The 27,428-nt window shown below is 48.6% G+C and overlaps 10 protein-coding genes across 10 annotated transcripts; 5 read left to right on the forward strand and 5 right to left on the reverse strand.

Moving 5' to 3' along the window:
* Positions 1 to 150: 150 nt before the first annotated feature.
* On the reverse strand, positions 151 to 3,245 carry ACHE_20781A (uncharacterized protein; the record flags this gene model as incomplete). The annotated part of the gene is made up of 4 exons (XM_043285122.1): positions 151 to 1,424; positions 1,481 to 1,573; positions 1,624 to 2,625; positions 2,681 to 3,245. The coding sequence occupies 4 exons, from the start codon at positions 3,243 to 3,245 to the stop codon at positions 151 to 153; spliced, it is 2,934 nt and encodes a 977-aa protein (XP_043133845.1).
* Positions 3,246 to 3,703: 458 nt separating this feature from the next.
* Positions 3,704 to 4,709, forward strand: EFG1 (Efg1 domain-containing protein; the record flags this gene model as incomplete). Its single annotated transcript, XM_043285123.1, has 2 exons — positions 3,704 to 4,043; positions 4,102 to 4,709. The coding sequence occupies 2 exons, from the start codon at positions 3,704 to 3,706 to the stop codon at positions 4,707 to 4,709; spliced, it is 948 nt and encodes a 315-aa protein (XP_043133846.1).
* Positions 4,710 to 6,267: 1,558 nt separating this feature from the next.
* ACHE_20783A (F-box domain protein) lies at positions 6,268 to 8,481 on the reverse strand (the record flags this gene model as incomplete). Its single annotated transcript, XM_043285124.1, has 1 exon — positions 6,268 to 8,481. The coding sequence occupies one exon, from the start codon at positions 8,479 to 8,481 to the stop codon at positions 6,268 to 6,270; it is 2,214 nt and encodes a 737-aa protein (XP_043133847.1).
* Positions 8,482 to 10,856: 2,375 nt separating this feature from the next.
* ACHE_20784S (uncharacterized protein) lies at positions 10,857 to 12,683 on the forward strand (the record flags this gene model as incomplete). The annotated part of the gene is made up of 2 exons (XM_043285125.1): positions 10,857 to 10,923; positions 10,981 to 12,683. 2 exons carry the CDS (start codon positions 10,857 to 10,859, stop codon positions 12,681 to 12,683), a joined length of 1,770 nt encoding a protein of 589 aa, XP_043133848.1.
* A 222-nt stretch (positions 12,684 to 12,905) lies between these two features.
* Positions 12,906 to 14,057, forward strand: ACHE_20785S (ketopantoate reductase family protein; the record flags this gene model as incomplete). Its single annotated transcript, XM_043285126.1, has 1 exon — positions 12,906 to 14,057. The coding sequence occupies one exon, from the start codon at positions 12,906 to 12,908 to the stop codon at positions 14,055 to 14,057; it is 1,152 nt and encodes a 383-aa protein (XP_043133849.1).
* A 1,462-nt stretch (positions 14,058 to 15,519) lies between these two features.
* ACHE_20786S (SET domain-containing protein) lies at positions 15,520 to 17,055 on the forward strand (the record flags this gene model as incomplete). The annotated part of the gene is made up of 6 exons (XM_043285127.1): positions 15,520 to 15,657; positions 15,714 to 16,271; positions 16,323 to 16,380; positions 16,439 to 16,501; positions 16,549 to 16,660; positions 16,719 to 17,055. 6 exons carry the CDS (start codon positions 15,520 to 15,522, stop codon positions 17,053 to 17,055), a joined length of 1,266 nt encoding a protein of 421 aa, XP_043133850.1.
* Positions 17,056 to 17,308: 253 nt separating this feature from the next.
* Positions 17,309 to 18,034, reverse strand: TAE1_1 (N-terminal protein methyltransferase; the record flags this gene model as incomplete). Its single annotated transcript, XM_043285128.1, has 1 exon — positions 17,309 to 18,034. One exon carries the CDS (start codon positions 18,032 to 18,034, stop codon positions 17,309 to 17,311), a length of 726 nt encoding a protein of 241 aa, XP_043133851.1.
* A 2,712-nt stretch (positions 18,035 to 20,746) lies between these two features.
* On the forward strand, positions 20,747 to 21,650 carry ACHE_20788S (uncharacterized protein; the record flags this gene model as incomplete). The annotated part of the gene is made up of 3 exons (XM_043285129.1): positions 20,747 to 21,249; positions 21,296 to 21,474; positions 21,541 to 21,650. 3 exons carry the CDS (start codon positions 20,747 to 20,749, stop codon positions 21,648 to 21,650), a joined length of 792 nt encoding a protein of 263 aa, XP_043133852.1.
* Positions 21,651 to 24,380: 2,730 nt separating this feature from the next.
* Positions 24,381 to 26,157, reverse strand: ACHE_20789A (glycosyl hydrolase family 79 C-terminal domain-containing protein; the record flags this gene model as incomplete). Its single annotated transcript, XM_043285131.1, has 5 exons — positions 24,381 to 24,902; positions 24,957 to 25,153; positions 25,219 to 25,271; positions 25,324 to 25,827; positions 25,889 to 26,157. 5 exons carry the CDS (start codon positions 26,155 to 26,157, stop codon positions 24,381 to 24,383), a joined length of 1,545 nt encoding a protein of 514 aa, XP_043133853.1.
* A 656-nt stretch (positions 26,158 to 26,813) lies between these two features.
* On the reverse strand, positions 26,814 to 27,143 carry ACHE_20790A (uncharacterized protein; the record flags this gene model as incomplete). Its single annotated transcript, XM_043285132.1, has 1 exon — positions 26,814 to 27,143. The coding sequence occupies one exon, from the start codon at positions 27,141 to 27,143 to the stop codon at positions 26,814 to 26,816; it is 330 nt and encodes a 109-aa protein (XP_043133854.1).
* Between the last annotated feature and the right edge of the window lie 285 nt (positions 27,144 to 27,428).

Here is a 27,428-nt window from a genome sequence, read left to right on the forward strand (position 1 = left end):
CACTCTTTATATTTCTCTAAAGCTCTAAAAAATAAATTGAGATAACACTTGCTCCTATATAATGAGGTAATGGGTATATCTCGAAACCAAACATCCATCCCAATCCAGAGTAACAACAAACAAACCGGCAAATGAGCACTTCATACCAGGCTATCGATCACAAATACAATTACACTCCGCAACAGGACAAACCTTGTGCTTCATAAACCATTCCCTCGCATGATGCGCATGGAACCCATGATTGCAGTTAATACAAAACACAATAAACCTCCTTACCAATTCGTCCTCTGTAGGCTTGCGTTCCTGAGCTGCAGCCGCATCGGCGGCAATACTAGCCTTTGACATCGGATCCGGGGCGCCTAGCCAGAAACTGCATACCCCGCAACGAGGCATATGCCGGCCACAGCGTGGGCATATCATACCCGTCATCGCTGCTGTGCCTAGTGGGTTGCCGATGGTTGGGTGCACGACTTCATTACCAGCGGAGGGTGATGTTTGTGAGGAGGGATCGTGTTGGGTGAGCGGTTTCGTGCAGTAGTTGCACGTCAAGCTGACTTGTTGGCGTGGGGGGTCGACTAATCGTCGGCCGTCCCAGGTGACGGCGAATTTGCGGGATCCGACGTCGAACCGTGCGCGTTCGAGCTGAAGTTTCCAGGAGTTCATTTGCCAGCGGAAGGTTTCGCGCCAGGCTTCGAAACGGGTTTTGAAGGGTTCATTGTTGATGAAGCGGGGGACGGTGTGACTCATGGCTAAGACTGGGGTTTGGACGTCGTTGAACTTATTGATGTAGGATTGGAATAGGTCCAATGCTGGATGACTAAGGCCCGTGAGGATGATTCCTTCAATATTACCCCGACGAATCACTGAACTCGTCAACCGCTCCAGATATGCGGTAAGATCGCCATCGGGAAGCCATCGCAAAGCAACCTCGATGCGGTATTTTAGAGGTAGTGTGGTCTCCTGGATCACCGAACTCCAATCACCCTTACTTACCAGTGCCAGGATAGCCCGAGCATATGGGTCAGTAAGTTCCTTTGCGATCTCCGCGCACGTCTCCTCCCAATCCGTGTCTGCCTCATTTCTGCTGGCACCGGCGATAGCCATGGCGAGCAGTTTGTGAGCCTGGGTTGGTTCATGGCTTCGTAATGCTAGATAAGCCAGCTTGGGCTCTTCTTGAAATATGGCCAGCGCGGCCGCTTTTGTGTGTTGGTTTTCAGCTGATAATGTCTTGACCAGTTCTTCCAGCGCACGGTATGATAGTGATGCGCCGCAAAGTCGAAGGCAGAGCCGGCGGTGCTCGGGATGGTTTGTTTCGCAGATTTTCGTCTCGGGTAGATTTAGTCGGTCACGGACCAGAATGTTGATAGCTTCACGGATTGGAAGCTGAGCGGTGGTGCCGATTTGCCGGCTCCGATGACTTTCTCCTGCATACAGTTGGTATGAACTTTCTTTTGTCACTTTGTTAAGCGAAGCGACATACCCAAGTCATTATCCCAGACATTGTTAATGCCCAGATAATTAAGGTCCAATCCATGCAAAATCATCGACTGGCCAGCCGAGTCTAAACGTGCACCTGCACCATGTTAGCACGGCTTCTACCCTAGATTCCCGAGCGAGACTCACGCTCCATCCACTCCCAGAAGTCCTGTAAGTAGAGATCATCCGCCAATATCTGTTTGTTCTTGCCACCATCAAAGAGATACCCTTCTTTGCACCGGCGCCTATGAACAGTCAACAACGTCAAAGCCTCTTCGGCTGTCAATTGCTCCCCTAATGTGCCAAAAGCCAACAAGTCACGCTCTCGAGATTCGCGAGTTGAGAGATGTCCTGAAAATTCATCTTCTGCGCTTGCTCGTCGACTCCTCAGTCCATCTTTATCTTCCTCTAAGTTAGGCAGAACACGCTCGCGGATTTTCTGGACAACTTCTGAGATGGGTAGGTCTGAATGTGATGAAGGGCCTATTGTCTTGAAGTCTGACTCGCCATTGGGTTCTCCGCGCACCAAAACTCCTTGAGATGATAAACGCACTGGCGGAGCTGGTGGTTGTAGCGTAATGATTTGAACCTTACCGTTCCCAGCAAGCGTTATGGCACTCGGTTCGTTCGAAGCGCTCATGTTCAGCGAATCAAACGACACTACCCGTTCAGACTCCTTGCAACCCCGTGAAGGATGATTAAACGGACTGCAGACATCGCGCACGTGTCTGGTGTAGACCTTCTCTGGATAATTCTTTAAAGAACCCTGACCAAGTGTCTCATCTATGGAAGAACGATATTCTTCAGGCAGATAGTCCTTGGCGATGTCGTAAGTTTTGAGATGCCCGGTATTTGAAAGAACACTTAAGCAGCCACGTTTCGTCCGAGAGAAGCGCAAACTCCAGATGCTCGACTTTGGTGCCAGGACGTTCTTGAACTCGAGAGCGTGATCATTCTGACCAGTTTCCAGGGCAGTACCTGGGCCTATGGCCGATGCGGTATAGTGCGAGCCTACACGGCGATCCCAGACACAGACAGTAGCGTCACTGCCTGACGAGCAAGACGCGATGTAATTCTCATCAAGCCAGTTTATGGCCAGATTATGTACACAGCGAGTTGGGAACTGCAAAGACGGATTCCCCGGGCCCTCTGTAAACCAGCAATCAGAAAAGCCAGACAGATATGCATGGAAAAAGACACACACCTCTCAAATCATAAATCCTCACAAACTGTCCCTTGACACCCGCCACAAGCGTATCAGGCTGATCCCGAAAAAACTTAATACTAGTAATCGGCTCCGAACTCGCCAACTTCCTCAACGGCTCCGCAAACCCCTTCGTCCCTCTCATCGCCAGCCGCTGATTAACATCCCAAATATTTAAACAAAAGTCATTCCTCACGCGATCCAAACCCGCTGCCAGCAATCCATGCGAGCTGAACGCAACAGCATTACAGTATCGCTGACTGCGAATCGGGAACGAAAACGTCTCCTGAGACTCAGAACTAGACTCGCCGCCCATGCCCATGCGCAGGATGGTCGCGTCGCCCGATGACTGCCCGACGGCGACTAGCGACTCGTCCATGGGGGACCAGTCGAAAGCGCGGAAGGAGGGGACTTTAGTATGGGTTGATAGCACTTCATGCTCGATGTTTTTGCCGTCGAAGGCCGTGACTTTGCATAGGCGGAAGGTTTTGCCTGTCACGTCTGCTAAAAGGAAGCGTTGTTCCGTGGTGGTCGACGACGGCGACCAGCGGATTGCTGCCTCCATGGTGATGTTTTGCAGCAGATGTATAGATTAATCAACAGAATAGCGGTTTAGAGTAGTTGCCGTACCCCTCCTGATTACCAGCCTGGAGCGCAGCTTGCAAAGCTCGGGTGGATCAAACTTAAGGGTGTTGCATGATGCCAATTGCGCATTGGAAATGACCACAACAACCCATGCCCCGCAAGCCTCCTTAGATATCCTGTATAACCGCAGAACGAAACGAGACAAAGATGAGATGAAGATGATTATCTGGGATCTGATAGATGTAGAGCTCCAATAACCGCCAAGCGCTCTGGAATCCACCCGCGCGTCATCCGAAACCCGCCTCTGTGATTGGTCGCTGGATAAAGATCCGGGGGGGCTTCGGACCGACTGATGATCCGTTAGATTTTTGTATCTTTTTGTCCGGCCAGTCAAAGACAGAAAACAGAGCATTCATATAACGAAAAACAACCGCCACAATGCCCAAAGACAGATACCACTCCAGAGATCTATCCCCGGCCCATCGCGAGCGCGGCGTTAACAAGCGCAAGCACCGCGAAGCCTCCGAAGATGCTCCGGTCAAGAAGAAAATCCAACTCGCGACACAGAAGCGCGAAAAGAACGAATACCCCTCCGTCAACGAATTGAAAAGACGGATTCGTGCCGTGAAGCGATTGCTGGAGAAGGTTGATTTATCCGCCGATGCGCGAATCGTGCAGGAACGAGCATTGTCTGGGTATGAGAAGGATTTGGAGGATGAGATGCAGAGACGGGAGAGGTCGCAGATGATCAAGAAGTATCACTTCGTTAGGTTTCTGGGTACGTCTCTAATTCCATTGACAATGGACAAGGGAGATAACTAATAGACTGCATGAAGACCGCAAATCAGCAACCAAAGACCTCAAGCGTCTCCAACGCCGCGAAAAGGAAACTACCGACCAGAAAGCTCTCGAATCTCTCCGTGAAAAGATCCACGCAACTCGCGTTAACCTCAACTACACAATCTACTACCCCCTCACCGACAAATACATTTCCCTCTACGCAGAACAGAAACAGAAGAAGCCTTCTCAGTCCGAGTCTGGCGCGGACGATACCCATTCCGGAGCCGATGAGAAGGATACCGTCGTGACGATGGCTCTGGCGGATACGGGGAAGCCGCCTATGTGGTATACTGTCGAGAAGTGCATGGAAGAGGGAACGCTTGATCTTTTACGGGAGGGCAAGTTGAACAGCCCAAGAGAGAGTGGAGGGAATACGAAGAAGACATCGACGACAACGGAACAAAAGAAGAAGGACGTTGTCAAGAAGGCTAGCAAGCAATCGAAGAAACCCACGGAGAAGACAAGCAGCGGCACCGAGTCGAAGCCGGAGACGCAGCCTGTCAACAGAAGGATCAGGCGTAATGCTGCCAGAGAAGACGCCGCCATGCGCAAGGCCCAGAAGGATGACGGTGATGACAGTGACGGTGGTTTCTTCGAGATTTGATTGTCCTCTGCGCCATATTGTATTGGGATTGTGTGTATAAAGATGTCATATATCGCATGTGCATAGTTTAGGAGTTTGGGATTCAGCATTTTCTTCTCGAGCAGGCTAATTAAGTACACTGATTATTTTGGTGTTTTTCTGCCCTCCGTTTCTTTTGAATCCAGTGCTGTCCTTCCCGCAGCACCTTGGCGATGCACCCAGATATCCCAGAGTCCATACATCTAGCCTTCAGATGTTGCCATTCAACCCTCACTGCTCATTGCAAGCAATACAATAACCAGACTTACTGCATCACCTATACTCACCTGCATATCCACACCAGCCTAACACATACCAGTAGCACAAAGCAAGGACCTTGTTAAGCACACTGTTTTGTCCTAGCCTCAGTCATCAGTCATTATCGGCTCTGGTTCTATGAATTCATACTGAAAAGTAAAATGATCCTTTGCTTTAAAACAGTTGCTTCGCTTGCTCGAAAGTTCCATCATCAAGCAACGCCTTGATCTCAATGGATTTTTCTTCTTCTATCATCAGATGACGATTATTGTTTAGGCGGCTTCCTCCGACTGCGTTGAGCACGTTGAGGAATGGTTTCAATCCCTTTGTCACTATACTTTTGAAAAATGTATGTTAGCAATAAGTACCCATATGCGTTACGGAGAACTATCGAAACTCCCCAATTTCTAGGATCGCTTCGGATGAATATACCATACAGGTACAGGAAGGGTCGCAGCTCCTCTTGTATTCGTCTCTTTCGGCATGACGCGATGGGGGCCGCCATGTAAGTGGATATGTTGAAAGTTTGGATGCGGTTGTTTCAAGTGTTATATGGCATATCCCTTCAATAGTTAGGATGGTACGAGCTAGCGTTACTGAGTGGCTATAATTCTCGGTAAGCAGTTTATCGAGGCTTATATCCTGCGTCTGGATATGAGTTTCCAAACTCGGCCAATCGTGCAATCTTGGACTGGCTGTATTCGCTTGTTATCGGCTTCGAACGCTACGAGCTTGATGGGTGTAATTGTTCTCGGGATGGAGGATGATGAGAGTACTGGAGTATGACGGACAGTGAAGGGTTTCTCTACTATACCATTGAAGCCATACAGATGGCATTCACCGCAGTTAAATGTCGCTAGGCTCCGCTCTGGAAAGCTGCTACAAGTGCGATCGTGCAGTTATTTGCCAATTGACAATGGAAAAAGTGTCATAACTCATAAACATCCAATGCCTAAAAAAAAAAAAATCATATGACTACCACACGTAAGCGCCAGATCAAACTCCACGCTTTGAACATCCCCATCCAAAATGTAAAACATAGATCGTGCCAACCCAACCGAAGACTGAAAACACCGGACAGAAAAGATGAAGTGTACGGAACAGGAAAGACGGAGGAAGAGAGTAAAAAATGGAAGAGGGGATCGTAAATCATAGGCCAAGTTTAACACCATCAAGGTGCTGGTTGTCAATCCCAGATTGCCGGGCCAACGAGTGTCATCTCGTATCATAAAGTGTGCCTAGGGCGAGGTGCGAGCGCAACGGGCGCCCGTAGTTTCAGATCTCACATCACAGCGCAAGCTCCACCACTCTGCGCTCTCCGACGTCTCCCCCCAAACGCAGAGATACCCCCAATACCATACACATCCTCATCATCATCCGCATTAAAGAGACGCTCAGCCTCGCGCGCGCGACGTCTTCTCCGCCATACCCCCATGCCAGTGGCACCGGCTTCTTCAGTGGCCATCATATAGTCTGCCCATTTGCGATCCAGTCTGCTCGCTGCAGCGAGATCGCCGCGCAAGACCCGCTTCTTATGCTCGTCGACGGTCATCTGCCAGCCGTAGAAGCATTTGAGATGGATTATTTCGTTGGGGTACACCGGGGGTGGGGGCGGAGCGGATGTTGAGGGATTAGTCGACGATGGGGGCTGTTCAGAGTCCTGGGTTTGCGCAACGGTAACAATTGTTTGCTGGTTCTTGTAGGCTCGTGGGATATAGGCGTTGCTGGAGAGGACCTCCTTGACACCTGCCCAAGTGACATTGGCGCAGTCAAAAACGACCAGGTGCAAGCCTACTTGAGGCAGGTTCCTGTCGTAACCCCTTCTGCGAACGCGGTAACTGGCTTCCATCAGGGTGAGGTCGGAAACGCGTGTGTTGTCCATCTCGACTGAACGGAGCCCTAAGCAGCTCTTCATCACTTGGAGCATTCCGATGTCGCCTAGAGACTCACAGAAGCTGATATTGAGGTGTTCTAAACAAGGAGCACATGGTGATCTGGCAAGTGCAATGAGTGTATCGTTTGTCAGGTGCTCCAGATCTTCAAGCTCGAGATGCGACAGCTTTGGGGTAGTGCGTATGACGTCAATGATGGAATCGTCACTCAGTTCGGGGCACTGGGAGAGCTGAAGGCCTTCGAGGTCAGGCACATTGTGCGCCATGCTGCTAACACCATCGTCCGTTACATTGGGGCATTGGTGGAGGTCCAGGTGTCTGAACCGTCGAGGCGGAACTATAGGTTGGTCGGTAAGAACATCTATTTCCGGATCGACACCGTGCATAATGATCTTCAAGCTCTCATCCGTGAGGTTTGTGCGGCTCATAACTAAACGTTCGAGCGTGTTCTTCTCGAACAATCCCAAGGCGAAATCTTCATCGTCGAATCCATTTATTTCGCTAGCCCGAAGATCTTTCAATTGCGGACATGATGCGACAACCCTCTTTAACCCCTTCGTACTTATATTGATGCACCAGGAAACATTCAAGATTTGAAGCTGAGGGCAGCAATTGGCGATAGTCTTCATAGAAGAATCCGTCACACTTGTCAATCCAGTAACATTCAAGTACTCCAGACGAGGGTTTCGCTGAAGAAAGTGATTGACGGTATGCTTGTCGATGCGACTCCCTTCAAGACAGAAGTTAACCAAATTCTGGCACACGTCTGACATGCGATCACCGTCCGTCAACCATTTGTCTCGCAATTGCACACAACCCCTGAGGTTGAGGTTGCGAATGAACGGACCAGCCGCCATGATGAGCTTCACGAGACTATCACTCGAAATGGTATGATAGTAGTCGGTCGTATCAACATGAACCCACAATTGCCCATCATAGCACATGTCATGCCATGTCTTCGAAACGGATGAGCAGCGTATAATTTCCTTGGGGGTCAGATGCTGGAAGATGCGCATCTTGATCTCGTTGGGCATATCACCCCAGAAGTCGAAGGCTTTCTTTGATGAAATCGATGGCGTTGTAGGTACCGGCTGCACAACTGATTCACTCTCTTCAACGATGTCTTCGACCATTTCATTGCATGGTGGTGGTGACCCACGAGATGTTGGTCTCAATTCATTCGGCAGAGGCACTGTCCTCAATTGGGAGGCGTTGGGGGAATCAGTACCGATGACGCGGATGCGCGGACTTCCATCTTGCTCCTCTCCCGGAACCCCTGGAGTTACCGGGCGAACATTCAATCCACCATACACTTGAGAGGAACTGCCATTCCCTAAGCACGGATTATAGGCGGACTGAGAAAGCGAAACGCAAGATAATGACGCCTTGCCATCGCGACGGTAACCGGTGGACTGGGATCGACCGCGCCTGATCAGACTCGGACTTGACGACATTCGCTGGAGGCTTTGTAGCAATTTACGGCGCCCCTTGAGCTTCGGAGGTTGTCCCAGTGGGATTTGGCCGTTCGAGGAAGTCGGACTCGCCGGACTCACTGGTGACGCACTCACCGGGGAATGCGCAGCTCGTGGCATTGTGCCGGCCATGGTGACGTCCGTAGAACAAAGTCACGGGGACCTTTTCGCAATTCACGACGAAGAAGAGAGAAAAAAAAAAAAAGGCAGTTCGAAATCCTTTTCGCAGACAGTAAAAAAACAAATATAAGGGTTCAAGATCCAATGCGACAATTCGATGACAACACGCGGGTATTCCGCAATGACGGTTCTCTTAAACACCCATAGTTAACCAATTTCGTTATACTCGTAAGTTTCGTTCCGCAACCTTAAAAAAAAGACGAATGAATGATGATAGTGTTCCTGAAAGCAACTGTGGAGTGATTCAATGAATGTCCAAAGTATCCCGGATCGCACAAGTCAAGGGGCCAAATTTGATAATCAAGTTCGCCTGCCGGCAAAAGAGCGAACTAAAGCGCGAGTCGCGGACTGCAGGCGATTCGGGGAGATTGGCCGATACCGATATTGGAGGCGTTTCTCGGTTAGAAACGTACCATGGAACGACGAAGCCGTGAGAAACCCGGGTGGCCGAAACCGCGTACTGTGATAGTAGTGGTATACGCGAACGTCACTCAGGCATCATCCAGGTTGCAAAGAAGCCAGCAAACACCACGGTTTAGAGCACGGAGAGCGGAGGAGTCGAAGAGGAGAACAGGCAGAAGAGAATGGAGGGAAGGGAGAAAGTGAGAGAAAAAAGTGTCAGCAGGAGATGTTGGAGATAGTACTAGTCAGCTGACCGTTATACCAATAACCATACAAGTACGGTTGTGCCAATCGTTCACCAATCAACATAATTGTGCCCTGAAATCAATACCGTTCACCTATCAGAGAAGGTTCCTGCTCTTACCGACATGTACTGTATTATACTGTATGGAATATGTATCGCCACACGGCTTATCGGCGCTTCTTATCGGCTGATCGGACGATGAGCCACGCCAGCCCCACTTGGTGGCGGCCACTAACCCCGACTTCCGTACAAAAGCGGGGGAGCCACTTACCGTATGTTACGAGGTACGTTACCACTGTGGCACAGCTTGTACAGATACATTCAAGTCCCGATACCAGATACTATTAGAAAGAGAAACAGTCAGGAAGATATGCCATTTGAAAAATCATGCTGGGGTTTGGCATGACTCGATAATGGTCATCTGAGCCTCGTCACGATATGGCTTTCTCTCCTTGCGACAGTGGAGATGTATCACGTATCGGAGTGTATCGGACACACAAATAACGCATTCATCGGGCACAAAAACGTCACCCCAGTTTCCGGTAATACCAGGCATATATTTCACGCCAATAGCCCTGACCGCTGTTGTTCCTGTACGCCGTCGGGGACATTGACTGTTAGGGAACATGCACATTCCAAGTTATATTAGCTCCATCGGTGTGCTGTCTTGTCTTACTAGTCAGCACTAGTTTGTGTGCCTGTCATAATCGAATACGGTTTTCTGTTGAGACTACCTTGGGCATACTTTTGCTTGGCAATTCACCAAATCTTGATATCTATCATATTTACCAGGGAAGACCAACATGCTGATCTATGCGCCAGTCCCTAAGAGGATATTTTCCCTAAATGAACAGTCTACTTCCGATTTTCACTTGGGTTCTCGACGAGAGGCTGTCGGTTGAGACTGTTTGCGAGCGCTCCCTTAAGAAAATCTCCGTTGAAACCCGTTATCTTCGAGTAATTTCTCCAATGCCAGTTACAAGATAGCTGGCGGATTGAACCACCGACAAACTCTCAGAAAGTACATTTATGATGTCGAGCCTGGGCCAAACGACCTTGTTCCGGAATTTTCTTGGTGGCTTAATACACGCATCGAAATTGATTATGGCCGAATTTCATGACTTGGTTTGTATGCAGTTTGAAATTCCAGGACATGGTCTGGCAAATTATCGCTTTCCTGGATCTAGCCGGATGGGATTGACATTGTTTCTAGGGTGCTTCTTTGCCGTCTCTGTGAAATTGAGGTTACGGGCAAGATCAATAAAGGTATGGTCGAGGCGTCTGGTATTATGCAGAGTATTTTCCGTCGACCACAGGGAAACACAGAGATGTTGAGAGAAGTATAGATCCTCTTTTGTAGTTGGGTTCTCAGTTATGCACATTACGCAACTCATGATGGCGCAAGATGAGCCGAATATGTAGAGAGCATGGGGGAGGGGAGCACGACGAAGGGGAATTGCCTACGACCAACCGTCACATGCACATACCACACTACTCAACCGCTTCTTCTCAATTGAATGAGCAAACAATCACTTCTTCCACCCAGCCTCATACATATTTTCTGGTTCTGAATGAAAACTATATAATTGCTTAGTAATGTTTCAACTTTAAGTCACGTGCGAGTCCCAAAAGATCAGGATTTCGGTCGACAGACGAGCCATCATGGACTGTCACTGCCAGGATGGCCGAGTCGCGTCCTCCGGGAGAGGAGGACACGTTCTATTTTGCTGATAACCTGGAGCAAAATGGTAAGCGTGTCTCTTGTTTTCCCTTCGGAATGGGAGCTGTGGCTAATCATTAAGAAGTCAATTTCACCTTAGATCCCAATTTGCTCGACTATCCTTCTATTGAGTCACAGTTTCTGGATTTAAGTGCTCTTGATTCATTGAGATCTGTCGAAAAACCTGATCATTCCGCACTCCCATCTGTTCCGGCTGGTTATGACTCGAATATATCATTACCATTACCATTTGACGCCGCTGATGGGAATAAGACCCCGGGGCAGTCAAACCAAGACTTTACAGATGTCTCATCTCACTATGATTTCTTTCCTGGCTTGCTACCAGATTATGTGACAGCCGACAGTACGGTAAATTCAGAACCAACCCCTTGTGCTCAAGAATCAGAACGTGCTGGGCCAGGTGCCGAACCTGCAGAACTGCGCCATGCGACCATTCCGAATAACTACCAATTACCGGCTAGTGACTTTACGGGTCTCCCCCGGCGCAGAAGTCGATACTTTGTCCGACGGTTGGGGCCCGACCCAGATCCAGTCTTTGTTCCGAACTCGTGCGCGCTAGACCCCATGGACAGATGGCATGAATCACCCCCAGAAGATGAACCGGCATCCATGGCAGCTATCATGGATGCGGTTAGGAACGCACCTTCTCGTGACTATAGTCGCTTGGGTGACCGTGGTGCTATATCTAATGCGTTTCGGCATTACCGGCGAGCTCCATCTACTTCTAGTGGGGAGTCGAATGGGTCGTCAAGGGTATCCGGGAGCTCTGGTGTGTCCAATTCATCACGGGGATTGTGGACAGGCCTATCTCATCACTCCCAGTCTCGAGTCAACAAACCAACGCGGCGGCCTCAGAGAGCTACTGATAAGCCGCGCATATTCTGTTGCACGTTTTGTTGCGATACGTTTAAGAGCAAATATGACTGGGCGCGTCACGAGAAGTCTCTTCACCTGAACCCAGAGGCGTGGTACTGCGCACCGCATGGAAGCACAGTCTTCTCGATCGTGACAGGAAGAAAACACTGCGCATTCTGCAGCGCATTGGACCCTAGTCCTGAGCATTTGGAATTTCACAGCCACAATTCTTGTCGAGATGACTCTAATAAGCCCCGTTCATTTCGCCGAAAAGACCATCTCGTCCAACATCTACGGTTATTCCATCGTCTTGAAGCTATGCCTTTACTTGATGATTGGAAGATTGGGGAATCCGCAGTCTCGTCACGCTGCGGTTTTTGTGAACATTTGATGAATAACTGGGACGAACGAGTCGACCATATAGCTGAACATTTTCGTAAGGGGTCTACCATGAGAGATTGGCGAGGTGAACATGGATTCCCGCCCGAAATCGCCGAACGAGTGACGAACGCTTTACCTCCGTATCTTATTGGCTCTGAATCTCAGAGTATGATCCCATTTTCCGCGACCAATGTACATGTCCGAGATCACTTTGCACAGATCTCGTCTCGTGCGAACTGGAACGAAGAGGGAAACCGAAGTGCCAATTGCGAAAAGACCCAAGTCGCTGCACCTGCTGAAACACCAAACGATAGTATATCGCGCTCAGAGTTAAGCTCCTTCACGGAGATTCTTACCCTCCATCTGAGCCATTATGCCCAGCGACAAATGACGTCTGGTGTCATACCTACGGACGAAATGTTTCAGCAAGAAGCTAGGCGGGTCCTCTACGACTCGGAGGACTCGTGGAATCAGACCATCGCTGATAACCCGGAGTGGCTTTCTGCGTTTCGAAACTTGCACTGCGGATAGCAGAGGGCCGAACATCGAGCAGAGACAGTTGATACCGGTCTCACTACAGAGTACAATCCGTTAGCATTGCAAAAAATTGTATAGTTTCCAAGTGGGCCCAAGGCGTAGGGCGCGCAGGCGCTAACCCGATTGGGAACAACGTACAAAAATTGGTATGGGCTTTGTGTCCTTCTCTTATCGCGGAATGATTTTTCTGCTGTCCATTCCTCTTGCGGTCGCATAATGCTTTTGTTTCGTCAGTTGTCCTCATTGTCACCGTCTGTACTGAGAAAACCCATAAGCCGCACCATGTCTTCGCTCTCACCAGAGAACTCACGGATACATGTCCTTGGACTTGGAAGCATCGGCACCTTTACTGCACATTCGCTGCGTGAAATCCCGAATCATCCGCCGGTCACTTTGCTTCTGCATCGCGAGTCGTTACTGGACGGATATCACCAAGCCGGTCACCAGATCCTACTCGATACGCGCGAGGGAACCCGAGTCGGACATGGAGGGTTTGACCTGGAGGTTTTCCGGCAGGGGAATTGGACCCCAGTACCAACTATGGCTGACAGGCAGATGGGATCTGATTACGGTGGCGATTCAATTATCAATCATCTCATAGTCAGCGTCAAAGCTACGCAGACCGTCTCAGCCCTGCGGCCACTCCGGCATCGTCTCTCCCCCGGCTCGACTATACTCTTTCTACAAAACGGATGCGGGATGATAGAGGACGTGAACGAAACTCTATTTCCCGATTCACAGTGCAGACCATCTTACATTGTCGGCGTCGTCTCGCACGGTGTCACATCTGACAGAACTTTCCATGTCCATCACCGGGGCCCCGCCGCAATGTCTCTCGGGCCTGTTCCTCGAAAGCCCGGACCGACATCATCTGGAGGCAAGCAGGAATGCAATTATCTCCTACACAGCCTACCCCAAGCCCCCCGCCTGAACGCAACCGCATATTCCTACATCGATGTCTTCCAGATTCAACTCGAAAAACTCGCCGTCAATGCCTTCTGCAACCCACTCTGCGCATTGAACAATGCTAAGAACGGCTTTCTTTTTACCCTCCCCGATACACGGCGGGAAATCCTAACAGAGATCTCCGCGGTTGTGCTGGCATTGCACGAACTACAAAGCGTACCTGGTGTCCGCGCACGGTTTGCGGTCGAGCGGCTTGAAGCCACGGTTAATAGGATTCTAACTCAAACAGCGGAGACGACATGTTCGATGGTCTGGGATCTCAGGGCTGGGAGGGAGACGGAGGTCAGATATATCAACGGGTATTGGGTGCGGAGGGGTAGGGAGGTCGGAGTGAGGACTCCGATTAATGAGTCATTGATGGAGCAAGTGCTTGTGCGGAGTAGTAGTTCTGGTCACAGATGACCATGAATATAGGAATTATCAAGATGCCTTAATAAATGATTATTCTTCAGCCACGATCCTTACCACATTACTTTCTGCACAGTGGCTGACGGGCAGAGAATGGTCGTCTGTGTTAGGGAATGGCGCATAGGCTACACCCCTGTGCTTGTCTTTTCTAGTTGCCCTACACCATACCAATTCAGTCAATACAAGCGCTTAGGTCCATGAACATATATTGCATTCACTGGATCAACTATGTAGTCTTGTACACCTTGTTCGATCAAGTCGAGAAACAATTCGGCGAGCCCAAACAGTTGCGAGCTATACAGATCTCGTGACCAGTTTGCAGATACTGCTCCTAAAACTCCTTCCACGGCCCCTTCCCGGGGTGAGGATAGAACGGATCATTACGCCAGTACGCCCTTACAGCCTTCTGCATGCCCTCCTCGTCCATTGACATGTCAGTATACAAGTCGAAGTCAAGCATCCACATGGTATGCTCACCCAGGACGTTTGGCATGGTATCTCCTGCCGTCGCCCGTCTGGCGGCGCCAGCACGAACTCAACATCATTACTGCCTATTTTGCCAATCCAGTACAACGTTGCCAAAGTCTCCGCTACGGCTCGCGCATAGGAGCTCATATCACCCACCGCCAAGCCAATGTCTTCCATCTGGTCGACATGAAACGGATAGTTCCTGAGAAATGAACTTTGAGGGCTCTTTGCGTATGCATCTCCAGCCAAGGTACGGCCTGATAAAACGGTGGTGGTTAGCTCTGTACGCACTGGCTTTGGGCCTATTATCAGGTGTGCAGTGATCCTGATCAGCAGCTCTCTCGTCGCTTCGGGGAATGGCGGGATGCGCTGAGACTCGAGAGTGTTGCAAGGCTGGTAATCTGCTCCAAATGTCCAATGAAGCCACGACATTCGGGAACTGGATCTGAGGAAATTTTTTGTACTCAGTAAGTAACCTTCCTGCTATCTTGAGATCCGTCAATCGGCTCATGCTCTCAACTACGCGCTGGTGCATGTTGCAGTCATTCTGCAGAGATCGGCTCGTCCAGCCATCTTCACTCTTGTATGCTGACCCGTACTCTGATGCTGCCCAGATGCTACCGCAAGATCCACGGCCGGGACAGTGAAATTCAGGAAGGTGTTGCTCTTCCATTTGTCGTATGTTCTGTAGATAATGCACGAATCGTAAGTATAGATACTTCGATGGTTTGCTAGCCCAAGTATGTTGTATGAATTCTCTATGAAGCGCTATCTGAGAGGTCATGAGCGATTCTAGGCACCAGACGTTGACATCATATTTATCATTGAAGCTCTAACTGCCTAGCATTTCTTCTTGAGCTAGCCCTAAACCCCCATTACACGGCGATCGGATTCTAAATATTCCGCTCTCACGTGTTTCACGTGACTCATTTATCTTCGACACGACGCGTTTCATCGACTGTAAGAACCCCCAGAATATATTTTTACGATGACAACGGATGACTTACCCAACGAGCACCTCGAATGCATGCAATGGGCGATATCCCACGGTGCTGAAGTCCGTGGCGTCGTTCCGGCCCGATTCCCCGGTCGTGGCCTTGGGATGGTGGCCACCAGGACGATAGAAGTGAGCATACAAGTCCAGATAACGGAGAAAACATCTCACTAATCAACCTATCCAAGAAAGACGAGACCATTATCACAATCCCCTTGTCTTTGATGTTGACAGTTGACAGTATCCCATCAACCTTTGTCAAGAAATTTCAACCCGGCACTCCAGTCCAAGCTATTCTCGCCGCGTATCTCACTCGCGGTGATAGGAGATCACTCAAGAAATGGGATCCGTGGCGCAAGGTATGGCCGAGTCGACAGGTATTCGAAGATAGCATGCCCCTATTATGGCCGGAATTCTCGCAGAGCAATTCAGGGGCAGGTGATATTATCCTACCACCTTCTGCTTCTGGGACCCCGGAAACAGCCCAGGCGAATCCGTTGAGTGAAGCCGATAAAGAAATATATCAGAATATCCTCTCCCGACAGCGGACGCGACTTCAACGTTCGTGGGAGGATGTTGTTTCTGTGATCCCTGATATGGACTGGGATTCTTTTTTGCATAATTGGTGTATTGTTAACACAAGGAGCTTTTATTATGTCGGCCCGGGAAAGGATGACCCGGAAGACTGGAATGATGCTTTAGGATTGGTGCCTTTTGTGGATTACTTCAATCATTCGGATGAATGGGTAAGTACCTTCGAAATACATGAACTGTAATGGAGCACTGACAAGAGCAAGACTTGTGATGTCGCATTCAGGCGTACGGATTACATTTTCAAGGCAAACAGACGAATTGGTAATCCCCCGTGACAGTGGTAGAATTACATGGAAAAGCAGCTGACATCGCACTCCAGAAAAGGATGAAGAAGTATACATCAGCTACGGAGCGCACACCAATGATTTTCTGTTGATTGAGTGTGAGCTGCATCGACCTTTGTGGCTAGACGAGATATTAATCAATCAGATGGCTTCTTCCTCGACCAGAATGCGTGCGACGCGGTATACCTGGACGATATAATATTCCAGGAGCTGAGCCCAGCTGATCAAGCAGAGTTGAAGCAGCGGGATTACTATGGGTACGTGCTTAATGCTACAACCGTTCCATTATTCGAATTAACATGGCTTGTTGGTTAGCAACTACGAAATCACATCTACAGGGCCTTGCCCCCGCGTTGGGGCAGTCGCATGTATTTCATACATGAATAGCGAGGATTGGCGAAATATTGTGGACAGTGATTCAACCGAGGGAGTTGATCCACAAAAGACAGCCGAGATCATCTCCGGCTGGATCAACGCTTACCTGAAAGATTGCGAGGCGTCAATTGAAAGTCTTGAAAGGAACATTGCAGCTGGGCAAGATGAGCGCCGGAATGCAAGAGTCACTGTGATATTGAACAGATGGAAGCAGATCAAGTCGTTGTGTGAAAGCGCATTGGATATGGTTGATCGCGACAGTACCGATGCTGAGTGATGGCTTGGATATATGATAGCATTCGGATGTATTTCAGTGGATCATCCTGTTCATTGGAGCCCTGGAGGATATATATATGGTGGATGCCAGATCTACGAGTCTTGTTGATGGATCAGGTACATTTTGTGTATTTGCGTTGGTTTATTCTTGTAAATATCAGTTCTATTCTATGTAAACATCCAAGACATGTCATCATGGATCATGGATGTGAGACGCCCACAGAGTCCGCAGATAGGTCCATCACAGCGTGCATTCAGCTCATCGGCCGCAAAGCATACATCCTAACCGGTAGCAGGTTCATCGTCTTCGGAATGCCACCCTGAATCTCCGATATGATGACATTCATCCCAGTCTCCTTGAAGATCTTCCGAAACTTCTCATCCGTCCTCGTCACGCTGCTATCCTCATCATCATACATATCCTCACCACCGAAATCCGTCGACAGGTTCTCCTTCAATACCAGTATTCCCGTCTCATTCAAAGCCTCCCGACACCGCACGATATAATCAACCAACTGCACATCAGTCAAATGTCCCACGCACCACTGCGTCCAGATTAAATCGTATTTCTTCTCCGGATACCAATCCTCAATACCCATTGTGTATATATCCCCCACAGCGTCGTCCTTTTTTAATTGACTCTCGTGTATGACGTCTGTAAACTTAGCTACCGGCTCCACCGCATCAACCGTCTCGCACACATGGCTGAGGAAGCCCTCCGTCACGCGCCCAACTCCCGCACCACAGTCAACAGCTTGCTTTATCTTGCCCTCTGTTGAGCATCCAGGTACCAAGCGACGGGCTTTGGCGAGGAAGGCTTTTGAGCCGCGGAGGTCAATGCGGGTATACCAAGGATACGAGCCGATCATGGCGAGCATGCCGCCTGCGGTTGCGGGCATGTCGTTCCAGTATTTTATCGAGGCATCGCGGTTGATGAGGGAGTCGGGAGTTGCTTTTTGTTTCGAAGTATTGTCGAGCATTCTGGTGGTTTTTTGTATGTATGCTTGCAGGGGGTTTCTTTGTCTTTGCGAAGAACTTTGGAGGTCGTTGCGATAAGATAGCGGAGATGCAGTGCACGTGATGGTGGTCTCCACACTGTATACAGCCCTATTTCTAATTTCTATAGAGCACTCCTTGTCATTTCATTCTCAGTATTGGAAGCAAATATGAGACTGATCTCATGTCGCTTTGGTATCGCACTGGAGCTGTAATGGAAACACCACAAGACATTCCAATATGCAGCCCTGAGAACAGGGTAGGGTGAATCGCTGATATCAGCAGAGTATTCACGCACAGAGGTCTCAGCCCCACTTCATTTTACCTTGGTACTTTATACCAAGTTGGTTTCCTTACTCTCTATCTTTCTTCTCTGTGCAAGTTTTTCAATTCTCTGCATCATCCATCGTAGAAGCTCACTTGCAAGTACAAATGACATGCAAAAGCATGATGAGTTTAGGGCTGCTATTGACTTAAGTTACCAGCCCCTTTGGCCTTCAAGAAGAGAGTCAATCTTCTGTTTGACCCTCTCATCACGAAATGATGCTCTCCCTCAAAAAAGCAAGTTTGATAACTCAGGATATCAAAGTATCAGATACTATAAAGCCACCATGTTCCTTATCTAAGAATGTGATTTCTGTCGAGAACTTGACGCATGTCAATCTTGAGTTCGTCCAGTAAGCCCTGTGCGTATGGGCTTGAAAGAACAACTCGAGCAAGTACACAGCTCAACAATTGAAATTCCTCCACTTGGGTCTGGCGTACTATCATCTACCAAGCCTGGAAAATCCATACGTTCTGCTTGATGCGTTAGATCCTGTCAGCCAAATAGTCGAGAAGCTATCGATGGGGGTTTGAAACTTGCCCTTTCTCGCGTGGGAATCACGTATTTGCTTCGGCTGATTGGGGAAACAAAGACACATTTCAGGGATTCCTAAAGATGTTCCTCAGACTGCGCTCTGCGGAGGTCTTAATCATTGTCTTATTAAATCTGTTTCCTGAAAAGACACCGAAATTACGGCTGTTCTACCAAACACGCTCGAAGAGCTATACCTACAATGGGATAGCTTTGAAATGTGTTGGCAGGCATGGGATTGGGAGACGAATCTGCTTGCCTGCGTACGTAATCTTCTGGTTGATCCGAGGTCTCATTCTCCTGATCTCAAACGTGTCATCATATGCCTGCTGGCGTGGTTTGGGAAAGGATACAATGATTTTGAGGAGGAGCGGCAGGAAGTGCGGGCCGAGATAATCACTTTGTACTGAAATGAGTGAAACAAAACAAGCTCAAGCTCAGTTGGTCGCCACCATCCACCGTCCATACATATATGTATCCATCCATCCTTGTCGTGTACTCACACTCTCAGTCAATCAACCTCTGCTCCGGCCTTCGCTCCGTGAGTCTGAGGTGCATGTCCTGGGCCGTTAGGGGTCTGGGATCATATGTATAGTAGCAGCGCCCTGCCTCTGCTTGACAACCACATAGCAGTAGAATAGACAAGCACCCACGTGTGCGCACTATAGTCAGGAATATACGTACAGTCCCTACTTGTGAATTGATATTTGTCCTCTGATTCTATCCCCATCTGGTGGTCTTATGTGGTCGAGCTGCGTATGTACTCAGATGCACCACCCCACTATTTTCTTGACTACAATGCCCCTTCCTCAATAAAATAATACAAGAATACGCCTCACTCCCTCCACTCTCTATATTATATATGCTTGCTGCACTCACAAAAAAGCAAAAACATACAACAGCCGGGATTCGCTGGTGGCGACCCACCCAACTACTAACCGGCCGGCGTGTGTGTAGCTTGTGTACGGTCAATATTGGGTGGGTGTGACGGTCCTGTTCAATATAAAATATATTGGTGGACTATCTCGCGAAATAGCATGGGGAAAGAAAAGATAGAGGCAGGTCTGTTGGGTCTGTTGGGTCTGTTGGCGACGAGCTATCTAGTGTGTGCGCGGGGCTTAAACGAGGCTCAGTGAATGTCCTGCGCCAAACAGGCCAAAGCAATCAAACATTCTATATGGCAGGCGAGTATTCATGTTCCGTGACAGTGGGTATCCCTAAAGGGTGCGAGGTGGTGTCAACTTATGGTGCTCGCGCGACTAGCGTGGTGCCCTATAGACGGGTGCGATATTCTACGGCCACTCACACCCGGTGCGAAACCTCTTCCAGAAGTTTTAGTAAACCCACTTGACCAAATAAAGCGGTCATGTCATTGACAGTTTGTCCCTCTCGAAATAGCCCGGCATGTTTGGTAGAGAAGCAAGGCAACATGCCATTGGCAACTAGTTCTACTAGACATATGTGACCTTAAGTACAGTATCAAAAATATCAACAGAAGCCACAGCAAACAGTGTAAACAAATTCAGCAATATCTTGATAAAATATCAATTATTTATGACAGCCTGATCATATGCCTAGTCATGTGATGGTCATCAGGCAAAGGAGACTACCGCATTTCTTTGTTTACAAGTGAATGTACTCGAGAGGGGTAAACTAGGGAGGACAAGGAAAAAAAAACAGTTCTTGCTTTTTTCTTCATTTCTACCAATCTTCTCCAACTTTCCACTCTTCACAAGGTTCCTTTCTTTCCCATTCTCGTCGACTAAAGCCTCATTCCTCTTTTTTTCGCCAAAAGCATCTGAATCTTTATCAACAGCCTCGAGATCTATACCCTCTCAAGATGTCTAATATGAACCGCCGCCTCGGCACCAAGCTTATCGGTTTCCTCGCCCTTCTGTCTCAGAACCCAGGTCTTCCGCCAGCGACTAGGGACCAGGCCACTTACATTACCGCTTCGTACTCTGAACACAGAAACGTATACCGACTGATGGCCCAGATCTCTGCTCTGAGCAATGGGGAGACGGTGATCAATACCTCTCATAGAACCAGGTCGATGGCAGAGGACAGACACGCTCCTGCCTCCCGCTTTGGAGTATGCCTGCAAGCTCTTATGACCGACTTTCGCATCACTCCAACTGTTCCAGACTTTGAAGGCCATCCCATTGAACTCTACAGTATCCTTGACCCTGTCATCGAGAGCTGGATGAGTGGGGAACAGGAGTTTGAGTTTCACAGAGCCCTTCTTTCAATGGAGAGGAGAGCGAACGAACACCTTGCCCATCTTACAAAAAAATATGGCTACCACTTCATTTTCAGAATTGGTCTCCAGCAGTACTACATGACGTAAGATAATCCAACGGTTCTTTATTGAATTTACTAACTCTTCTAGGCGTACTGTCGCTGAGAAGATCAACTTCTGGCGACATGACCCTCGCAAAACCGACGACCTTGTTCAGGCCCAGAAGCTCTGCTACGATGCATTTGAACGCCAGCTCCGTCTGAATGAAGCCGAAAAGATGATTTTGATACAGGTCACCAACTCCTCGAGTCGGGATGCGAAGATGTTCTGTATGTATTTTCCATCGAGTCCAATTTTGAGGGAAAAAAAAAAAAAAAAAAACTAACAAAATTCAGGGCGTTGGCTAGAAGACAACCGTGTGGCCTACTTTGCAATGCAAACCTGCATCACGTTGCTGGACAAGCTTGGCAACGAGGACACCAAAGCTGCGAACAAAGCCATTTGAGTCTCGAATCCCCTTGAGGCAACCTACAAAATCCGGCAGAATCGATAGAGTCTATTCTCCGTATTGGCCTATCTTGATATCTGACAATTTGTTCAGGATAGTTGTTCGACTCAAGCAAAGTTCTTTGCCTATGTCACAACGATCGTGAACAGAACATGTTTTCACTATTCTGGTGATTCACAGTTTTATTCTGTCTAGGGCATCGTTGGTCCTTTTTTCTTTTTTCTTTTTCTTTTTCTTTTGTGTTTCTCGTGTTTGTGATCGATGGGTGATGGGGTAGGAATTAGGCAGGTCGATATGTGATGTGTTTCATTTTCTAAGACACTGAAGAGAAAAAAAGAAAAGCAATTATCTCCTTCTTCCTTCTTTTCCATCCTTTCTCTCAATTTCTAATTTTTAACTTCCCCTTCAACAGCTTCTCGAGAGCCTGGAAAAAAGCAACTTTTTGCCTGAGCTTTCTCATCTTTGTTTATCTCCTTAGCCCACTCCAAATACACGCCAAACTCAGGGCATTATGTCCGCTCTAATGTCTCTAATGTCCTCCAGCGAGCTCAGCCCGCTTCAGCGAGCCTTTAACTCCTTTTTACTGTCGATGCCATCTCACCAGTTGGAAGAGCTGGTTGAGTATCTGCAAGCCCGTGAGAACCACCAGCCCAAAAGTCACGTCGGACGTAGCAACCAGACCCCAATCGAATACCCTACGCCCGACGATACGGCTTCTGAGGGCACAGCTTTGAATGCCCGTCGTGGCTCTGTTGCTTCCACAAACAACGCTTCCAAGTCTTCGGCTGCCCGTAGACGTGGCCGCGATAAGCCGCTGCGTCCCCTCAACAGTTTCATTGCTTTTCGAAGTAGGTCCAAAATACCTATAAACCAGCTGATGATAAGCAACTAACACTAGTCAGGCTTCTACTCGACCATGTTTCCCGACCTTACTCAAAAAGCCAAGTCTGGAATCCTTCGCTTCCTATGGCAGAACGACCCTTTCAAGGCTAAATGGGCTATCCTTGCCAAAGCTTACTCTAAGATCCGCGACGAGCACGTTGATTCGAAAGACGTCTCTTTGGAGAGTTTTTTGAATCTCAATGCTGGATACATCGGTATCCTTCAGCCAAGCCTCTACCTCGTGGCAATGGGTTGGGAGTTGACTGTTGATGAAGAACAGCAATACACCATGGCCAGAGTTAGCCAAACGACTACAAATGAAGCGGACGTCTTTACCAACTATTCTGTCAATGACATTGTCAAACACTGTTATGACACTGGCTATGTCTCCCAGAAAGATCGACAGAAGCGGACGAGTTGCAACAACGAGGCCGTTATGTCTTTCGTTTCTCAGCCGTGTCAGGCTGTTAATGAGAAGAGCAACATCCAGATCTCCGGTAACAATACGTTCGTTGACAATGTCGACGACGCGAGTGACGCGATCAAACGCTCCATCAAAGAGCAAGCGGAAGACACTCCAACTCCCGCCTACAGCGATATGAGCTCGGCCCTCGACGAACCTTGTCTGACTTCCGTCGAAGCACCGCATGGGCAGAACCCTTTCCGATTCATGGACGACCTCGGCATTGAATTTAGCTTGGACCTTCTTAGCAACAACATGGCCAGCCAAAGCGTCCCATACGACACTTCTATGCCGCCCTTCCAGCGGGCGCCGTTTGATCAAGGAAATACCCCATGCATCCCCGGGACGATACAAGCCATAGAGTCTTTTGATTTTGATCAATTTGTCAATTTCTAGATGGTGACGACTATATCCGTCGTGTCTTTGTGTCGTTTCTCTACTTGGAGGCATAGGTTATCTTTCTCGACTCGCTGGCAATCGTATTTTAATTTCCTTTACGAGAAAGTGGATGTTCGAACATCTGCTTCCTCGCCCATCTGTTACGACTATCACGAACAAACCATACATTTCTTGTTTATGGTCTAAGGCGCAGACGTGTCGGGGTTCTTCTGTCTCTGCCCCTGTTTTTGTTTCGGCGTGATCTTTTTTTATCTCTTGTTTTTCCTCTGTTTTCTCTTTTTCCTGGCATGGTCTTATTATTCTAGATATCCCGTCTACGTCTACTAATTTTTGTTTCGTGGTTTTATTTCGTTGCATCGTTTGCTTTCATTCTATCCGCGTGTATTATTTCATTCGGTTTGTTTATTCTTTTCTACCACTACTACAACGATACGATCCCATCATGTACGTACAGCGGAGACCACTATTCCCGACGTACATAAAAATCTGAGGCCATAACGAAAATGAAATAAAATGACGAAATACGGGGGAGCTATTTTACTCCACGCCCAATGCCTGCGTAGCTTACCCTTTTTTTTTTTTTTTTTTTTTTGCCCTCCCTTCCTCTCTGCCCAGAGCAAACGCTTAACTCCCACTAAAAATAGAACCTGAAACGAAATACAATCGAGGGGGTTGGTAGCTGCCAATAATCTTCTGACGCATTTCCGGGACGATGAGCCTAGTTGCCAGATCCTGTCGACGATCTGGGACGAGAGAAGTGACGAGAGCGTCTTGTACAAACCGTTTAACGAATGGCCGGAAGTTGTTGACCTCGAAATCGTGTTTTATGGTACCTCCTCTCTCTAAGTTATATGATAATATTTATATCCTGCTCTTGTCAAATCTCATATAATATGGTATTTCTTATTGCACTTAATGGTCACCCGAATCCCGAAAAAAAAATTATAATAAGTTCCTTTATTGACAACCAACAAGGGTCTACACTAATTCAGCGTCAAAAGAACAGCCGAAGAATCCGGCAACGTAATGCTAAGCACCCCATCCTCAATTCCGACACTTTCCTCCATGTCGTCCACAACAACAGCATTCCCCTTCTCCAGCTCATAATCATAAGAAACACCTCCAAAAGTAACATCCTTCTCCACATCACTCCCAGGAGCAATCAACCGCTGTACCTTGGCACTCCTCAAATGTTCAGGGACCTTGAACTTGTACTCCTGGCTAGAGCGCGAATCAGCGCCTGAAGTTGAATTGAAAGCCTTCATGTTCAAGACAACAAGCTTGGACAGCTTGGTATTGTCAAAGAGCGCATATGCGGCATCCGTGTGTGTCGAGAGAGGGATATTGCTGATGCGCATATTCTCTGAACGTCCGAGGGCCGTGGCGACCATGATCTGGCCATAGTATGGGGGCTTGGTGGTGGGTGCGATTCCTTTGTTAAGGATTGGCTGCCACGAGGCATAGCGGTAGCTCGTGCCTTGGTGGAAGTTGAGACGTCTGATGTTCTGTATTGAGAAGTTAGGGACGTACTGACTAAACAGGGGAAAGGAAATTCATACGTGCTCTGCAGCCCAGAGGGAGAAGTCAACAAGCCACAAGGCATCGCCAAAAACATTGCTCTCGCCATTGCGTCCCTGTTTCGCGATGCTGTTTATCTCACTCAAGATATATGGATGGTCGAGATAGTCAAGTTTCTTGGCGCGTTGGATATGCGGCGCGAGAGCTTCAACGATGTTGGTGTGGTTCATCAAGACCTCTATACATTTTTAAGGGATGATCAGTATATATTATGATAAGAGAGTGGGACAGATCTATACTTACGCTCAAGACGAGTTGCTGGAGGAAGTTGGGGCGGCTCGTTGACTTGCATGTAACTTCAAGCGTGTTAGATTGATTATCCAACAACTAGAGATATTGTAAACTTACTGATGAATGCCAATCTCCCTCGTGAGATTGGCTTTATCATACCCATTAGCATAGATCCCTTCAACCGTCCATGGCTTAGATTCCGACACATGGAAACTAGGCATGATAAAGCTGGGCGCCAGCATTCCAGGGAATGGCCTGCCACATGCCTTTCTGTATGCAGTCGCAATAGAAGTGGACCTGTGGTTCCAGTCACGGATGTAATCGGCCATGGAGTAGTCGGCAGGTCGATAGCGCGACGGCTCCATGTTGATCTCATTTCCTAGCTCGTAGAGATGCAGGTTGCTGGTTTTGATCGTTTTGCACGCAGCGATTGCGGAACTGGCTTCTTGCGCTATGGACGCGTTGAAGTTCAAGCCGTGGGTGTATGGGAAGTCACCCAGAGCCTCGTAGGACTCGAAAAAACCGGGCCCAAAGTAGGTGCGGATGGGCTGGTCATCGTCCGGGTCCTCGAAGATGTTCCGGATGGTTTCTTTTTGGTTCGGACGGTATTCAGACCTGTCTCTGCATTGAAAGATTCAATGAACACTCTTAACTTGGTATCAGGACAAATTGCAGGCCTTACTGTGTTGTCCCTCCAACTCTGATTACCGGCGCAACACCCGTAATATCCTTCAAGTTACCCAGCATTGTCCTTGAGAACTCATTGGGATGGGATTTGTTGCCAGTGAAGTCCGGGAAATATGAGAACTCAATTGAGAATGATTGAAAATCATTAGCCACGGGCTCCGTATCCTTTGGACAGGAAGGAACGACAACTGTATCCGCTTTACCCTGTCCTAATTGCAGCAGTAGAGAGAGGCCAAAAAGTCTCGATGGACGGTGAAGGACCATTGTGAAGATAGGGCGCAGAGAAATAATGCAAATAGCTTTCGTAGCTTCCCCAGATTTTGATACCCCGGCCACGAGCTATTTATGACCGCGGACACATGATTGTCGGCGTTTGATCTCAACTTCTGCCATATTCCCTATGCCTCTCGGCTATTTAGGGGCTTGCCTTGGTGCCCGATTGCCGTGTCTTCCAGCCTGTGCGCGGTAACCGGCGTCTGTGCGGGCCGAGAGGAATAACCTTGTAGTATATAGTCAGGGCATGGCTGGCAGGGTCTTAGCCTGCGAGTGACGTTATTCCCTGGAATACTTGTGGAAATCTGGAGATGTGGAGAATCCGGGGAAGCGGACTACAGCTTGGGAAAGTGTTTGGTTGTTCTGGGGTTTGCTCGGGAAATCAACCAATCATCGGTCCCAACGCTAGGCGAGCGAGCGCTTACTTATTGTTCAATTTCCGGGGTTGCTGATAACGAACTACCAGAAATTTTTTTGGGAGGGGGGCTGCTTCGGGCAGGGTGTCAGTAGCAATATTTCTCGAAGGAGGGAAGGTCATGTCTATGATACGCCAAATTCAACCCTACATCTGCACAACCTCTGTCAACAAAATCAGCCCGGAAATGAAGGCTTGGCATCCCTTTCTTGACGTGATCTAGATACAGGTTTCAGATGTGCAAGAAATTCTTCAGAGCACGGGCAACCTCTTCGTTGCGAGGTGGGCCTCTGTCACATCCCGGCATCTCAAATGGGCCGACCACGAAAGCTCCACCGAACTTGATGCCCACGCGAAGAGCAGGGATGTTGGTTGAAGTCGTCATAGTATTGGTCTGAATAGCACCGCCGCTCGCCGCCTTGTAGTCCCCGTGGGCTCGAATCCATTTTCCTTTAGGAAGCCAGTAGCATGCGAGGGAATCCTTTAACATGACCTTTACTTGTAGGCCGTCTTCCCACGTTATCATTTCTGTCCAGACCATCTCCTTGATCCTCGCCTTCATATCCCAATACGTTATGGCTCGCTCAACTTCTCTGGGTCCATGTTTTCGGTGTAGACTTTGACTGTAAACTTAGGCTAAATTCTTTGGACAGATGTCAGCAACTGAACTTCTCCTTTTCAAGGGAAATGAAGTGGATGTTGAAAAATATTCAAGGGCCCAGAATCCCAAAAATGTTCTTGAGCTACGGATATTTGAGTGCTGATCCAATCCATGAATCCGGGCCATGGAAATACCACCACCCTCGCCGCCGGGCGGGACTGCTTGGTCAATGCTATCAGGGGCAAT

Source organism: Aspergillus chevalieri, chromosome 2 (assembly GCF_016861735.1).
Source record: "Aspergillus chevalieri M1 DNA, chromosome 2, nearly complete sequence".
NCBI lineage: Eukaryota > Fungi > Ascomycota > Eurotiomycetes > Eurotiales > Aspergillaceae > Aspergillus > Aspergillus chevalieri.